General features: G+C 37.9%; 1 protein-coding gene across 1 annotated transcript in view; it reads right to left on the bottom strand.

The window, feature by feature from the left end:
- TRIQK (triple QxxK/R motif containing) overlaps positions 1 to 15711 on the bottom strand; it is a 60310-nt gene extending 44599 nt beyond the window's left edge. Inside the window, exons 1-2 of the mRNA XM_063421285.1 lie at positions 15559 to 15711; positions 4309 to 4347 (exon numbers count right to left, since the gene is read on the bottom strand). Of these exons, the coding sequence (XP_063277355.1) occupies positions 4309 to 4347; positions 15559 to 15711 (192 nt within the window). The remainder of the gene's footprint in view (positions 1 to 4308; positions 4348 to 15558) is intronic.
- Positions 15712 to 16196: the final 485 nt, after the last annotated feature.

The following is a 16196-nucleotide window of genomic DNA, read 5'->3' as shown; positions in this document are numbered from 1 at the left end:
TGCTTCCACACCATTCATGTAACTGAGCAAGCATCATCTCAACAGTCCTCTGGCAAATTACTGATGTATCTTTTAACATGCAAAACCTTATGGTTTCATATTCATCCCTCACAGGGCTGCCACTCAAGTGGCAGATTCTACAAGCACGCTCATTTCACCTCTTTTTCCCTGGTTAGGAAATAATGGGCTGTTACAGTCATGCTTATTGCTCAAAACACTGGGATTGAACCATTTTGGCTGGGCTGAAGACATTACTTGCCACGGTGATGATAAGCCCCACCATCTGACGGCCTCTATAACACAACAGTCCCAACATCAACACCACTTCATGAGAGGACTGACGTTTTCGAGAAGTGTCAGATTTACTGTTCAAGCACAGGAGACGCACAGCAGCCAACCCCTGCCTTTTCCCAGTTGGCCCTGGCGAGCACCATGCCAAGGGCAAGCTTTGGCTGAATCATCCTGGGTAGCCACAAACCATGTGCAGATTGTGCACATATGGCCGTGAAGTATCTGCAAGAGCTGTACTTTTCTTTAGGCATACCCAGCTGTGCTACAGCAAGACGAGTGTCCCTGGTCGCTGCCAAGGCACGCTTTCTGGGAAGTGCAGCCCTGGAAGGCACTGTGATGCCAAATCACGGCCCCAAAAGCATGCCATGGCACTGCTGAACACTACTGCCAGCATCCCACATTTAAAGCATTCACCATTGTTTTCCCCATAGCTTCAAACATGATTTAAAATATAGCTGCATGCATGACGTCCACTACTTATTTGTGCATTTTAAAACCACAAAATGTATTATTTTATATTTATCTATTCTATAGGAATTAATGACATTTAATGTCTAGTGACAAATCCTTAATTTCATTTGCGGGACACATGGCATAAAATGAACTTGGGTGCTCCAAAGTCAACAACATTTTTTAAAACACACTCAGGAATAATAGCAAGGTAGAGAAGAGTACCACTAATAATCTGAATTGAAAGTTCAATTATAGTGTTCATATTTTTCCATACATTACTTTGGTCGAATTCAGAGAATACTCCCTCTTTTATGTAAAACATGTTAGCAGTGAACTGTAATTCACTGGGTTGTGTTTCTTTCCCCCTCTATTATGCATCACAGAAATTCTCTAGACTGGGTTGTATTTCATAACATTCACAATCATAATAATTAGAATGGAAAAATAAAAGTACTGTTTGAACTTTCAGCTAATTGAGGAGGTAACAGATACATTTTTATACTGCAAAACTAATTCTTGGCTTTTTAATGCCACTGTTAAGAGACTGTTTTGACTTGGCTTTTGCAATTCCATAGTCTACTAATGGTTTATAACAAAACATCAGCTGTGAAAGATGTTTGCAGTTTTAGCAATGCCAATAAAACAGAAGAAGAAAACACAGGCAAAAATGATTTCCTGACTTAGGCCACAGAGATATTCGCATTTGCCTGCGTGGCTCAGTGTCACCGACTCTCACAGCCAGAACCTCGAGCCCTCTTTGTTCTTCAAAGGGATGCAGTAATCATCATTCATTTCCACTGCTTTGATGGTTACATAGCAAATGCCTGAGAAACCCACGGAGACACTGGCACACCCAGCCCAGTGTCTAATAAGACAGCTATTTGCATAGAAGATCAGCCACAATTTAGAATGCGTTGTGATAGATGTGGAAAGGGAATAGCAGATCTATATTAGTATGTACCAAACTGAGATTGTTTTCACAATTTAATTCCTTGGGGACTAAGGCTCATCACCTTCTCTTGTAAAGAATCCCACATTCCCCAAGGATGCAACTTGCCATGAGCTAGACTTAAACTAAAATATGGATTAATAAGAGGCAATATTTATTATTTATGAACCTTGCTGTAGGAGTAGTTTTCTATGCAACTTTCTAACCATTTCTTGATAAAGAAAAAGCCTGGAATCTTTGTGAGTTAAAACACTAATTCCACCCATTTAAAATAGGAGTGGTCATCCTACAAAAATTGGTCATCTTTACTGTAAAAGAAATTTACACTCAGGTCTCTGGCCCTTTTGTTGCTTCTGGCATCAGTAAATGGAGGATCTGGTTTCTCCGGCATTTCTTTGCCATACTGAAGAGATAGGCAGCACACCATGCTGCATGCATCCCAAGCAGCCTTCAAGTCCCTGGAGTTTTAATGACTACATAACCCTTTAAAAACACTTGTAAAGGACCTTGTCACTGCTCCTTTTCCTGGCTACTGAAAATACTTGAAAAGCAATTTCAGATAATACGAAAGCAATGTGAGCTTTCCTGAAATTTCAACCTTTTATAAAAGATGGTTTTCAGAAAACAAAGCGAGGCCCCAGTGAATGATTTTTTATTTATTTCTGGTTCAGAGATACTACAAGATTAAAAGATCTTTGTTTTTGTGGTACCCTTCACTGTTTTTTCACCCCCTTTGGTTTCCCCTTTAGTAATTCACCTCTGAGAGTTATACACTCAGAAAAACACACAACTTTATTTTTGTCTTCTTTTACTCCTAAGTAGTGGCTGATAATAACTAAAACACATAACAAATTGCTTATTATCACCTCTAACTGTCAATAGTATTTTGTGAGATTAAAACTTGTTCTAAATGTCCATTCAAGGTCTGGATACACTTTAAATCCCAATTCACTGATTTTAATGTACACATAGCATCTTCTACACCAATTTAAAAAAAAACCTGAAGCAATTACTTTAATGAAATAGAAACTTACTATGAATGACTTCAGAAATACTAATAAAAAGTAAGAATAGGATCTATATATTCAGAGATTGCACTTTGTACATTATTGGTGCAATACAAATGATTAATAACAGTGATAAGCCTTAAAATGTAAAAGAGTAAACAGCAAAAGACAGGCATATCTGCATGTGTACAAACTCTCTTAGCAGTGGTATTTGATATCATGTCTGCACTCTTCAACAGTAGGTTACCTAACTATTAACAGTGGGCACATTAAAGAAATAATCAATGAAATGACTGCTTTTGTAGCTGAAATATAGTTAGTCAGCTGACAGACAAGCAAGTAAAACTTCAGGATAGAAAAAAAACCACTGCAGAATGTAAAGCTACTGGACCAAGTCTTTGGCATCTGTTCCAAATGCAGAAGTTCCTCATCTTTAATTGCAAATAGGTATCTACCTTAAACATAACTTCTTTTTTGTTTGTTTTGTTGGATGTAATGCAGGTTGATCATCTGAACTCATAAATCAATCCATAGCTGATAGTTTAATAACTAATGGATATCAAAATATTTGCAAGTTACAAGAGAGAAAAAATAGCCTTTTATCCAGCTCAGGTAAAATTCAAGGAGCACATCAGATCATCTGCAAGCATCAAGTTATCCCAAAGAAGTGGCAGCACTACATTTAAAGTGGGAAGCCATCTGCATGTAGGTATTTTGAAAATTGTTGCTGCTGGTTATTATAATTGGCTTTTTTTGTTGTACAGCTGAAGTACAGTAACTAAGGTCTGTCTACAGACCAGTGGAAGTAGCCAGCAGCCCAAATTGCTAAACTAATGCAGATTAATTATTTAACCATACTGTAGCCAAGAAAAAGAATTTTAAAATCTTTACTACTATTACTACCTTAAAAAATACTTCTACAAACAAAATACATTCATGTTCTTTCGGTAAGCCTTACAGTAGTCTTCCACTCCTCTGGAAAGTCTTTCTCAAACAATGAGACTATTCTTTCAAAAGCAAGAGTCCCCTGCCCATGGTGCTTCTTGCTGAATCTATCTCTGCTTTATCTGGGGATTTATTTATTTTTCGGTTAATAAAAGGAATGTAATACTACTTTACTTAATTTAAGCCTGAAAGCAGCAGAGGTGATTTAAATTTAATTAAATTTAGGAAAATTAATCAAAAACACAGGATCCGTAACTCCAGTCAGAACAGATATTAAAACAATTTCAATGTTCTACACAAGGACAAGAAACACTGTACCACATCCCAAGATTCAAATGATATAGGAACTACAGCTTTTACTCAGACGTGTATCAGGCTGTTTCACAGCTTCATGTAAGCACTAGGAAAAAAACACACATTGTTACTCCCAATTAGTACCCTCTGCACTCTCGGGAAAGGAGTTGCTCTGTTGTTTTTTAGGTATACTGTACCTACAAACTACACCAAATTAGCTCTGCTGTGATTTAACAAAAGAAATTAACAGGTGATAGTTCACAGGAATTTTGAGCATATTCTCATGAATGTTTCAAAATCCTAAGGCAATATATTCTGAAAAACTTATTTCATCAACAAGCCAGATTAGTTCCACTAAATCTCAGGAACATAACTGAGACAAGCTACACAGGAGGCCATCTCCACTCCCTTTGCAATGGGTGAAGAAAGAAATGTAGTGGTTAGGAATTCAAATCACCTCTGACAGTCTTGCCTTCTTGTTATGTTCCTAAACCTCCTCAGAGTGCCTAAAATTTGGTGGGATTATTTACACCCAGATATTTGAATTTTCTTGTCTAGTGAAAGTCTACATAATTTTGCTAAACATAAAATGCTTTTAAACATCTGAAGAGTTGAAAATATTATCCTTAAATGTACTCACAAATGCTAGGAAAAGAGTGCAAATTTCAAGGGTGAAAAAACCTGAATAAGATTTTTTAAAGGACTTCATATTTATGTAAAATTGCTTTCTTAAGCAAAAGCAGACTATTAAAAATGTTAAAAGATTCCTTCCATTCCCAGAAGAGTAGAGTTTGTCTCTGCTTTCTACAGGATGAAAATGTAGTCGGCCAAAACACACTTATAAAAGCACTACTTACACAGAAGAGATCTATTTAGCAATTGATGTTATTCCTGTTGTAAAGAAATAGGAAATTTTGCAGAACAATATTCCTAACTGTAGTGATTCCAAGCACCTTACATTTCATTTTCATTATTAGGTTGTTATGCCTTCAGAACAAGATTTCCTACTTACTTCAGAGATGAGTGGAGTTATAGCATGTGTGAAACATATATTCAATTAAATATGAAGACAGACCATCATCTGAACAAATTTAAAATTCCAAACGTTCAAAGAGGAACTTTTTTCCCTCCATTTTTATGAACCTGTGATGGCACTGATGTGTCAAGAAAATATCCTTAAAGAAGTTTTTGAAGGAAAAAAGCATACACGTGGTTCATTTCTGCCTTACCAAACAGTTCAAACTGTAGTACTTCACAGAGGGAAGAGTAATCTCTGCTGAGGGGAAAATTACACAGTAAATGACACCACATGCAATATTTCAGAGTAACATTGTTCAAAATAACCAATCTGTCGAAACATTTCTGGGGGGAGTGGGAAGGACATGGGACTATGGCAGAAATCAGAGCTAAAAAGGGTAGAAGGAGAACAGACATCCAGACCACCCCACTGCCCAGAGGCAGATCCACCAAGGATGGACACAGCTTTCATGGGAGCGCCTGCAGATGCTGTACAGACACCTCTGTGGCACGAGGTGTAGGGAGGACATCACCACCACCACACACAACAGACTGAAGCACAGCTCTCTGCCTCAAGAGTTAAAAGTTCATTGTGTCAAGAGCAACAATGAGAAACAATTATTTGCTCTGTCTCAGTAACTCACACGTCAGCAGAGGACACTTTTGCAGTTCAGTTAAATCCCAGCAATTTTACTCCCTCTTTGATCCCTGCCACATACCCCTTCAGCACTCATTTCCTTTGATAAAGTAGGGACTGACGTAAATAACAGGTATAAAGGAGGAGGACAAAGACCTGAAATTTCAAAATCATAGTAGTCTGCCTAAGCACTTCACTTCCAGTAAGTTATGAAGTTGCTATTCAATAGAGTCCCACATGGTTTTACTGAAGTCTTGCTCCGAAATCTCAGAGATTCTGTTTTGCCCTCCCAGGTGCTACAGCAAGGGAAAAGTGATTTCTTTCCCTTCTATAAATGAGAAATAAGGCCCTCTATTCTTCCCTCTTTAGTTTTGGGAACTGACAAAAATTCTACTTTTCCTAAATGCTACTTTTTTTCCTGGGACTGCCACAAGCCGCGGCCTTGCTATAAGCCTGAGTGCTTTAATTACATACACTTGTTAATTTCTCATTTGTAGATTTTAAAGCTTAGGCTCATTTTTGATGGAAATGAAATTCTGATTTCTTCCTCAAATGAGAAGGAGTATTCAGGGATTATCCCTTCCTTTAGTATATCCATCTTAAAATACAATTCTCAACCATCCACAGAACAGTGTTTCAAAAAGTTTTCAGTATTGCAAAATGGGATAATGACCTTTATTGAAAACAAATCTGTAATTTCTAAAGTTATTCACACACACATAAAAATTGGAACAGGTAGCAATTTCATATTTATCATGCTTTTGTTCCTATGCTGCCTTTCTTTTCACTTGCCTTACCTAAAAAGGCAGGATTTCAGAGTAAATTATTTAAAAACTGAAATCATTTTTTGAGGTAATATATCAAAACAAGACAGTTTGAAACTATTGTAATTTTTCCTTTCTTTTCATGCTCTCACAATGTCTATAAAAAAACTCAAACTTTTTTAAAATATGTGAGGCTAAGTCTCAGTTTTTCTCCATTAGTTCTAATATTGATATCCATTTTCCTTGATTATGTCTATCATTCAAGCAGAAACCCAACTCTCAGCAAATAAAATTATCTTAATAATTGAAAACCAGAAGAGAAAACAGCCACAAACACACCATGCAGGCACAAAGATGGGAGGCAAACAAATGTGCCCTTCTGTAACATATCTCATTGTAGTATAACACAACGTCCCATCACACAACTTCAAGTCATAATAATTGCCAAAATAGTCACCATATTTATAGCCTAATGATTGCTTCCCTTCTAACCCTGAGCAAGCTTGCAAAAGTTGAAAGCAACTTTCCATTTGCAGCAACTACACAAATGACAGCAGCTAATAATACTTCAGTCCACATAAACCTAATTGTAACACTTAGCAAAACTGAATTATTAGTTCCATTACTAAACCTGGTGTTCAAAAGGACTTAAAGGGTAATCTCTCCATCCAGCATTCAGAACAAATGTGCATTTTTTCCCTTTCTCTGAAGTTATTGCAGCTCAATAAGTATTGTATAGGCTGATCTAAGAATTAGGAAAAATAGTTTTATGCCATTTTTTTTGTTTGTTTAACATGCTGTATTAGGCATTCAGGAAAGCAACTAAGCTTTAAAAAAATCATCTAGTCCAGTCACCAGCCAAAAGAAACACTAAGTATAGGGAGATTTAATTCGGTGAGTTTTGTATTTATGTTTTCCTCCATTATTCAACTGATTAACGACACAGTAATCACAGAATCGGTCAGGTTGGAAGAGACCACAGTGTGTCATCTGGTCCAACATTCCTGATCAAGCAAGGTCCTCCTAGAACACATGGCACAGGACTGCATCCAGATGCAGATCTTCCCATAAAGTCCAGAACATAAAGCTAGCATGTATTCCATCAGCCTTAACACGATAGGTTTTTTTGTACTTTCTTTCTTTAAAATTGAGACAAAACCAGTAGATAACCAGTAGCTAACTTAGTGTTAACAGATAAAAGGTGAAGTTCAGCCCTGCAACACTTAATAATGAGCTTAACAGTCAGGCTTAGTGAACACAGACCCACAGATGTTAACAGCAGCATTTTCAAAACCAAGTCCTACTTGGTTTTGAAGGATTAGGCCATAACTGGGTGAAAAGTTTAATATGGCATAAATAACATCAGCTCAGTAGTTTCCAAAGTAGTTCAAAACAATAGGCCAAGCACACTCTCTGCAGATTTTATCTAAATTGCTAAAGGCTTGGCTCTCCTGAAAACTACCAAGAGATCCCATTAAAGCAATGATTTTTAAGATAAAGAACAAAGTAATAGCTTACATGATACCATCTCTTTGGGAGCTTTATGTTATATTTGGGCAAAAAGGGGAGTAGAAGATCACTGATATCTATCTACAATCTGAACCTTGAAAAAGATTGAATTAAATGAATGGATCAAAATCAGACTAAAACCCTTATATGCACCTAATGAAAAAATAAACTTCAATAACCATCAAAAAATCTGGTAAACTGTTTCCTTGTCTCATTTTAAGGCAGAAAAAAATTGTGGAGTGAAGCTGGGAAGAAAGGCAGCAAAATGAAAAATCATCAACCAGCAGAAAAGTATCAGTTGAAATAAAACATCATGTGAACAGCTGAAGATTTTGGATGAAACTCTTTGTGCAAAGGCCTGTTTGTGCTCTTTTTATGGCTCTTTCTGCTAATGGGAAGAGGGTTGGACGAGACTGCATCCACATCTCTTCCCTCTGCTCCTCAATAGTGTGCAGGTGTGTGTCATAAGGAAGAGACTTGGCTTCAGGGTTCATTGTCCAGAAGAATGCCAAAAGAAAGGATGACACTGAAACAAACACATTAAAAAAAAGTATTCTTTTTGTTTTGAGTCATTCAGTATGACTGAAATTCTGTTTACCATAAAAATACTAGTGAAATACAAAACAGAACACATTTTGATGGGTGGCTGCTTTAGGAGATGGCACATTTTTCAAGATCCTGGATTCTGACGTGTTAAAGGTTGGCCTTTTCTAGCCTAAAAGATACCTCTGATGAGAGATTCCTATACCAAAAAACAGTTACAAACAGAATAGTTGTACAACTGCTAAAAGACGTCATTTGAAAAGCAGTTGGTGAACATTTCATAAGGAACCTAGCCTGAGACAACAGCAGATGACAATCCACTCCATTTGCTCAAGTTTCCTGAGTGCATCTCTCCAAGCACCAGAGGTGTCCTCGGGTGACAAACCAGGACAAGGGGTTTGCATATGCCCTTGGCTAGAGTCAAGTTTATGCTTCTGCCATAAAGTTTTATTAGAAGGTGATTGCACTGCCTGAAATCTAGCCTTGTAGATGGCATACAACAACCGAAAACCTCCTAGAGCACACAGGAAAATGAGTTCAGATTGGTTTTCTTAAGAACACAGCACCATCACAAGAAACTGCAGGTCTGTTCTCTTCCTGCTACAACTGCCCAGTCTGGCCACTGCTGTACCAACAGCTGTACAGCAATGACGCTAAGTTTAAAAGTTTAGGAGAGCTGGGTCAACTCTGAAAGCAAAGCTAAGTTGCCTCTTCTTTTACCTTTCAGAAGACTTTTTCACATGCACTCAACTTTACAGCTATCCCTTTCCACAGTGATCTGTATATTTGTTTTAATAAGGTGAGTAAATAAAAATGTGTAACAGTATAGTACAAGGGAAACACCCTTCCAGCTCTTCACTATTTCCAGCAATGACAGTGCATAAATGTCAAGGCTCAAAACCAGAAGAGAGACAAGTTTAGTCAGAGAGTCATTGCCCTTTTTTCTACACATATTATTCCCTCCCCCTCAAAGTCTCCTTACAGTACAGTACATATTCTATAGAGTCCTTCTATGGTCAGGATACAGAATTGAACCAAGCCTATACAATATCCATTACTTATGTGCAATAAATGACAGAATACAAATGCTCTGAATTCCCTACTCTGCATATATGGCTATGTTTTAGTATGGCATCCACATTTACATCATAATTTCCACAGTCTATATAAACATGCATGAAGATAAACAGGCACTCTTCCCATGCAGAACTGGAAGAATTCATGCAGAAGCTTTGTTCTGTAAATTATTTCTGATGTATTTTAATGAAGCCATAAAAGATATTAGCAAGTGTGCTGGGAACTTTAGTTTTAAATCATTATGATCTGCTACTCTAACAAGTTATTAGTATTATTTAACCCCATTGGTGTACTTAAAATGAAAATAGTTTCAAGCTTTTTTCAATAGGTTTTGTGTCTATAATAATTTTTCCAGAATGCCATTCCTGTTTAGCCCGTTGGTCTCTAGCTTTGTATGCACAAAATGATACCAAAATAACCCAGGCTTTCAAATTATCCTAACTTTCAGAATAAAAAGTAAGTATCAATCTAAGAACACTTTGTTAGCCTTTTCACTCAAAAATACAGAAAGATTCATTCATAAATTAAATAGCTTGTCAAAAAATTCCAAGGAAAGCAACATCCACCCTTGCTTTTATCGTTTCATGATTTCAGAATAAATAAAAAAACAGTAAACCATTACTTGCTGCAATTCTTAGCAGTTCCATTAAAATAATACTCACGTTTATTGAAAAAACATATTCTTGAAAGCCCTCCTTGCTGCATATATACAAAACAAAATAGAAACAATGCTTTTCATGTCTTCTGCAAAGGGAAGAAATGACAAATTCAGGCAGAGTCAGCATAGCTTTGCCTAGGACACTAAACAGTATGTATGCAGGAGGGCCCCTGCAGCAACCAGGTGGGAGGCAGAGCTAACAGAGCTGGCTGAGGTAAGGCAGATGTGTGGTCAGAAACACCACGGTCAGCGTGAACCCAATCTCAAACCCACCTCCCAAGGGCAGTTCTACTAACACCACTAAGTCTGTGTCTTTCAGGACCTTCACCGTGCTTTGGAATTTTTCAGGACGTTTTCCATAGAAATAAAACTAGATGCAACATTCCTGCGCTGGTCTTTTTATTTAAACCATGCTCCTACCTTTCTTTGGCTGCACCAGCCCTTCTTGACACTGCCCTGCACTTGAATCCCCTTTGTCTATAGGACCTTCCCCACAAACTTCTAAGTCTTTCCTCAGCCACAGCTTTATAAGATAAAAATTCTCCATTCTGCACACACATCCAACATTCCTTGTTCCTCGAATGCACACAAATTACATTGTAACAGACTCATGTTACCATTATCTCAGCCATGCTTTAAGCTTTATCCTTTCTTCATCAATGCAGCAATCACTGAACTATTCATCATTTGCCACTACTGCTTGTATGTTTACACACAGACAACTGACCAAAACAACAAGCACATCACATCTGATGCAAATGCTGGGCAAAGTCCCCACAAGCTCTCAACCACTGCCAGTGGCCTCCCAGCCATAACCTCTGAGTGCTGGAAGCTCACCAGCTCTTTATCCATTTTATTGGTACAGTACAGTTCTAATAGTAAAATTCATTTTAGTTGAGTAACAGTAAATCAAGGACCTAACCAAATTTAAATGTTACCTATTTAAATAGTGTGCTTTCTGTTTGGCAGCCAAGACACAAAAACAAAACAAGTAAAATCCACTGCTTCAGGTTAACAATTTCCTTTTGGCAAGAACGTAAGTAATACAAAACTGATCTAGCAGTAAAGTAAGTGATGCAATCTTAATTGGAGGCAGAGTAACCAGCTCCTCAAACAATGAGAGCGACACACTGCCTACTAAGCAATTTCTATAGCATACATATGATGATCACTTTTAAAAGTAGACAGAAGTCAGTTTAAGCAGAGATGGTGATATGGGAAAGCCAAGCTTGGAAATGTCCTTCCCACTGACTTGGTATGGTGACAAATTGAAAATATAGGCAATTAAAAAAAAAAAGTTTTAAACATGTTCATCTTAAAACTACAGAGAAGTCTCATCAACAAGTTCTGGGTGTCTGAGAGGCTTTAAGGTGTTGCTGACCCGGGTGCTTAATCTCCTGCCACAGTTTATGAGGCTGTAAGAAAGGCCAAACAAACAGGGATATGTTCTCTGCTCAGGACCCAGGATCTGATTCCCACATCAGCACACAGCACCCTAAAAGAAATGTGAGTTCAGGTGAGGAAAGTGAACTGAGCTGCAGGTATTGCCAGCTCCTCCATCCAGACTGCAATCTGAGGGGTGGGGGGAAGCAACCAGCTGGCACCATCTTAAACTACAGCATTTAAAGCTTCCAGAGTACATCTGTCAGAGCCATTTGTGAATAAATTTCAGCATAAGAGTTTGTAGAATTGAGAACTTCATATGTAAAGATTACAATGAAAACACAATAGATAAAAGCACAAAAAGCTACAAAGGCTGATTGATAATGAAAATGTGAGAGGGAATTATCATGGGTAAACTTAACCTTTTCTTCATTTACACCACACAGCACAGCCGGGGAGAAAACAATTGAGACTTCAAAATCTACTACATTTTCAACCCAATCTGTTTTCCCAATATAAAAAACAGCTCATGACATAAAAGTTTATTATTTTGTTTCTCTATTTTATTTCAATAGAAATACATGAGGATTAATTTAACTTTCTGGCTAGAGGCAACCAACTACAGACAATGCAACCCCACTTTTAATTTTTTGTTTTACCTAAGACTAGAAATAACAGCATTAATAAGTGACTACAAACTTGTGTAGAAAATGGTGTGCTTCAGCTCATCCTCTGGATTTTAACTTTCCGACTATCATTCCCGACACTACTGCCAACATTTGCTCTTTTCCCCTCTCACACTTGTCCTTTCTGCTGTGACTTCTCCACCATAAGTTTCTGCTGTCAGAACAGTCTTTTCCTATTTATTCACTTTAGCTCAACGTCTAGGCCTGGATTTCTACTGCACCCTTCCTTTCCTATCTCCAGTCCTTCTTCAAAAACCCTTCCCAGTTCTGCCTCTTTCTGGACTGCAAAACATACTGAGTGAAGGATGATGATAAGAATAATCACAACACATGAATGAACAACACTTTGATAATATATGAATTATATTTAAAACTGAAAAAAATCTCAGGACACAATAAACTGTTTTACAAAGCTCCACTGTATCACTGCAGCATGTGTTTAAAAAGGCAGAATCAAACTTAAAAGAATCACCAATGCTGATTTTTAGCCCTGTGGCTAGAAAAACACAAAACAAATGAGAAACAAAGGAAATTAGCACAGTCCATGTCACGAATGCCTCAAGTAACTCACTGATTACAGGGGTATCTGTGCACAGCTAGTGACATAAAAGCACCTGGGATTCCATGACATTTTCCCATGACCTTCAAACATCATTCTAGAGAATAAAAATGTATCAGGAATCATAGGCTGTTGCAGATAATTCTGCAATATTAAAGCTGCATTAATGTAAGTTCTGTTTGGAAATACACACTCAAGAACTTGTTACTCTTCCACAGCCATACCAGTGACCATCTATGTTTGTCATCACATGAAACAACAGCTCCTTCCTCTACAGCAAACATCACAGTTTTTCTGGAACTAACTTTCCTTCTTATTTTCTTTTCCACAGGAAAAAAAACCTGTTACCTGCTTATTTTGTGCGTCAAAAGAGACTTCAAGAATAAACCAAATTACTAAAGAGCTGTAAGATACACTGTTTCTTCATCTCCTCTACAAACCATACCATAAGATTTATGTTGTATGTAATACTGCAGTGATATATGGGATCATCAGGTTTGTTAACTAAAAGCAGTTTTACTGTGCCTGTGATTGATAAACTATGGGACTATTAAAACATTAAAAATGTTAATCTTTGTAATAATGTCCTGGAATTTTTTTATATTAATTTAAACCATGGATCATTTTAATATTTAATCATTGTAGACTTCACTTAGAATGAGGATAGCCATTCACTGAAAAGCACTTCATTTTTTATTTTGAAAAATGATCAGCTAGTATTTATTCTGTAAATCTTTTCACATTTTTTCCTCAAGCAAAGTAAACCTGCAAGCAAATGAAAATTCACAAGAGCAGAAAAATTTAAGGCAGAGTTTGGGTCAGAAAACATTGACTTTCACACTTCTGTTTCCCAGGAGTAACTGCATTACAACAATAGTGTTGTATGAGAGTTGGGGGATTGGGGGAGGCTTCTACTGCAAATAGAAATCACTGGCTTCTTTGTCTACACCTTACACCCATCTACACTGCATTCTGTTTATGTATCTCATAACATGTAAACATTATAATTCATTTTCTCTTCACAACAGAGTGACTCAGCTCCCGACAATATTAACCTGGTTTAGATTTTTTTAACAGGCAACCCAATTTTGTAACATTAGCCCACTACTATCCTCTCCTATAATTCACAACTTGCCTAGCTGAATGCAAAATTTAGATTAATATGGAAATATCCCAAAGCAAAAAAATCCAACGACTTCCCAGTTATGATAAAAATCTCACATTAACTCAAAAATCCTAACTGCGATTAACACTAACTATGGTGTCTTGATGATGGTATCAATTCATTTGGAAAGGTATTTAAAATTATCTAACCAAAATTAACTCATGGTCTAGAGAAACAAACCTCACTGAAAAATGCATGGACAGTATCTTCACTGTGCTGCAAAAATATAATCCAAAGAAAACCCTTGTCTTGTTTTCTACATAGGGTCTACTAAAACTGGATGTTTTCTGGAGCTACTGCCATAAAGTACACTAAGCTTCAGATGCCATTCAGACTGGCCTGTAGGAATTTGGCTAAAATATTTGAATTAAGTAAATCCTACAGATACCCTGGTCGGTACCACAGATTAATATATTTGCTTACATGACTAGACTTCATTCTGTATTGTTGACCAATAGTGAGGCAGAACACAAACTGGCTTCCTTATCTGCAGAGGCCGCAGAGTCTAACAGCAAGAACTACGAAATCCAGAACTGGCAGAAGTGAGTGTAGCACCTTTCAATGCATACAAACTTACCCCACAGAGTTCAAATGTATAGAAAAACAACACAATCAACCAACCAAAAAGCAGTAATAAAGGCTTTACTCCCGACTTTATGAAGAAAGTATGTATCTCCTTGCACACTACCTTTCGCTAAAGCATGCTCTTAAGGAAAGACGTATGGAAAAATGGTCATTCAATGTGAGCAGTAATAAACTCTGGAACTCAGTTGCTTGTATCTGAAATGGAAGGCATAGTCCTGATTATATGACTTTATAAAAGCCACATATATATCTTTGTATGAAACTCAATGTAAGACTTAAAGCTAAATACATCAGGAATTTTACCACTGTTAACAGGCATCTCTGCTTTAGTAATCTGATTTGAAGTAATCTTTCAAAACCTAGATGTCTGAAGAGCTCCCACATTTGCACTGAAAAAGGATTTTCTATATTGTTTTTGCAGATACCAAATACTATTTTAAGCAGAATAAGATGTCAGTTGTAGAACATTGTGGTAATCTCTTCTTGGCTACATAAATCAAATTCAGAGAATTCCCAAGACTGTTGATGGACCTCTTGGGGTCTCTACTTGTGCTCCTCTACTCCTGCTCAACCAGGTTTAGCTAGAAGACTACACATAAACTATATCTGAAGTAGATTTACATCTTTCCAACTTCCACAATGACAGGAAAGAAGTCCTAGGGGGTAAATTGTATTAATGCATGATGAAAGACAATCATGTCAACAAAAAAGCTGGCTAAATTTTTCTTTAGGCGAGCAGACAAGCTATTTTCTGAACAATGGTTTGTCCCCAGCCCATTCTATAACAAAGAGTGAAGTGATTCAGCCAAGGATGACATGCCAAACAGCATTATCTAAGAAACAGTTCAATTTCCCTGGATTTGTAGAATTTTGTGTATCTCTTAAACATCATTTTATACAGTTTTCCACAATGTAAGTCATGTACCAGTAGCAGAGGCTGCACTGGAACTGTATCTTTAACAGCAGGTGCCCTTCCATTCTCATTAGCTCTTCAGGACTGAGCGTGGGCCCCAACAGGAAGGAACTCAAAACTTACGACATGCAACTGAATTACTGGGTGTGAAGGTGTGTGCTCTGCATACAGCCCAGTTACACCATAAGCTCTTTCAGAGGGGGTTTCTGAATCTGCTATGATCTGTCCTTGTAACTGTGTGGGCTGATGGAAGGTGGAGCAGCTTGAGAGCCACATGAGCAGTGTGCCAGAGAATGCCCTGCCAACACTTCACATTTAGAAGTTTCTGCAGGTCACATATTCTCACTGATTTCTAGCCAGGATTTTCTGAGCACAGGCATAACCAGAGCACTCTGCAGAGAACACAAAGGAGTCCAATGTACCCGGAACACATCACGCCTGCAAGGCAAACACAGCCAGCTCAACACTCCGGGTTGGATCAAATTTACTGCACACCCACAGCCAGTCCAACACACCCAGCAGCACTACACTGCACGTGGGGGGCCAGCACACAGAGCAGCGGATTGTCCAGCTCCAGACATCCTAACACCTCACACAAGACGGGTTTTCGCACACACACCAAACTACACCACACGGGCGGGATTCATGCGAGCAGTCGTGCTCACGAAGGAAAACCGTGAGCTACCCTCGCATGGAGGCATCACAGCCTCCGGCCGCTTCGGCCCCGCTGCCGTGTCTGCGCCAAGCCTCGAACACGGCCC

This window comes from Prinia subflava, chromosome 1 (genome assembly GCF_021018805.1).
Source record: "Prinia subflava isolate CZ2003 ecotype Zambia chromosome 1, Cam_Psub_1.2, whole genome shotgun sequence".
Classification (NCBI taxonomy): domain Eukaryota; kingdom Metazoa; phylum Chordata; class Aves; order Passeriformes; family Cisticolidae; genus Prinia; species Prinia subflava.
This window is presented reverse-complemented; position numbering and strand designations above follow the sequence as displayed.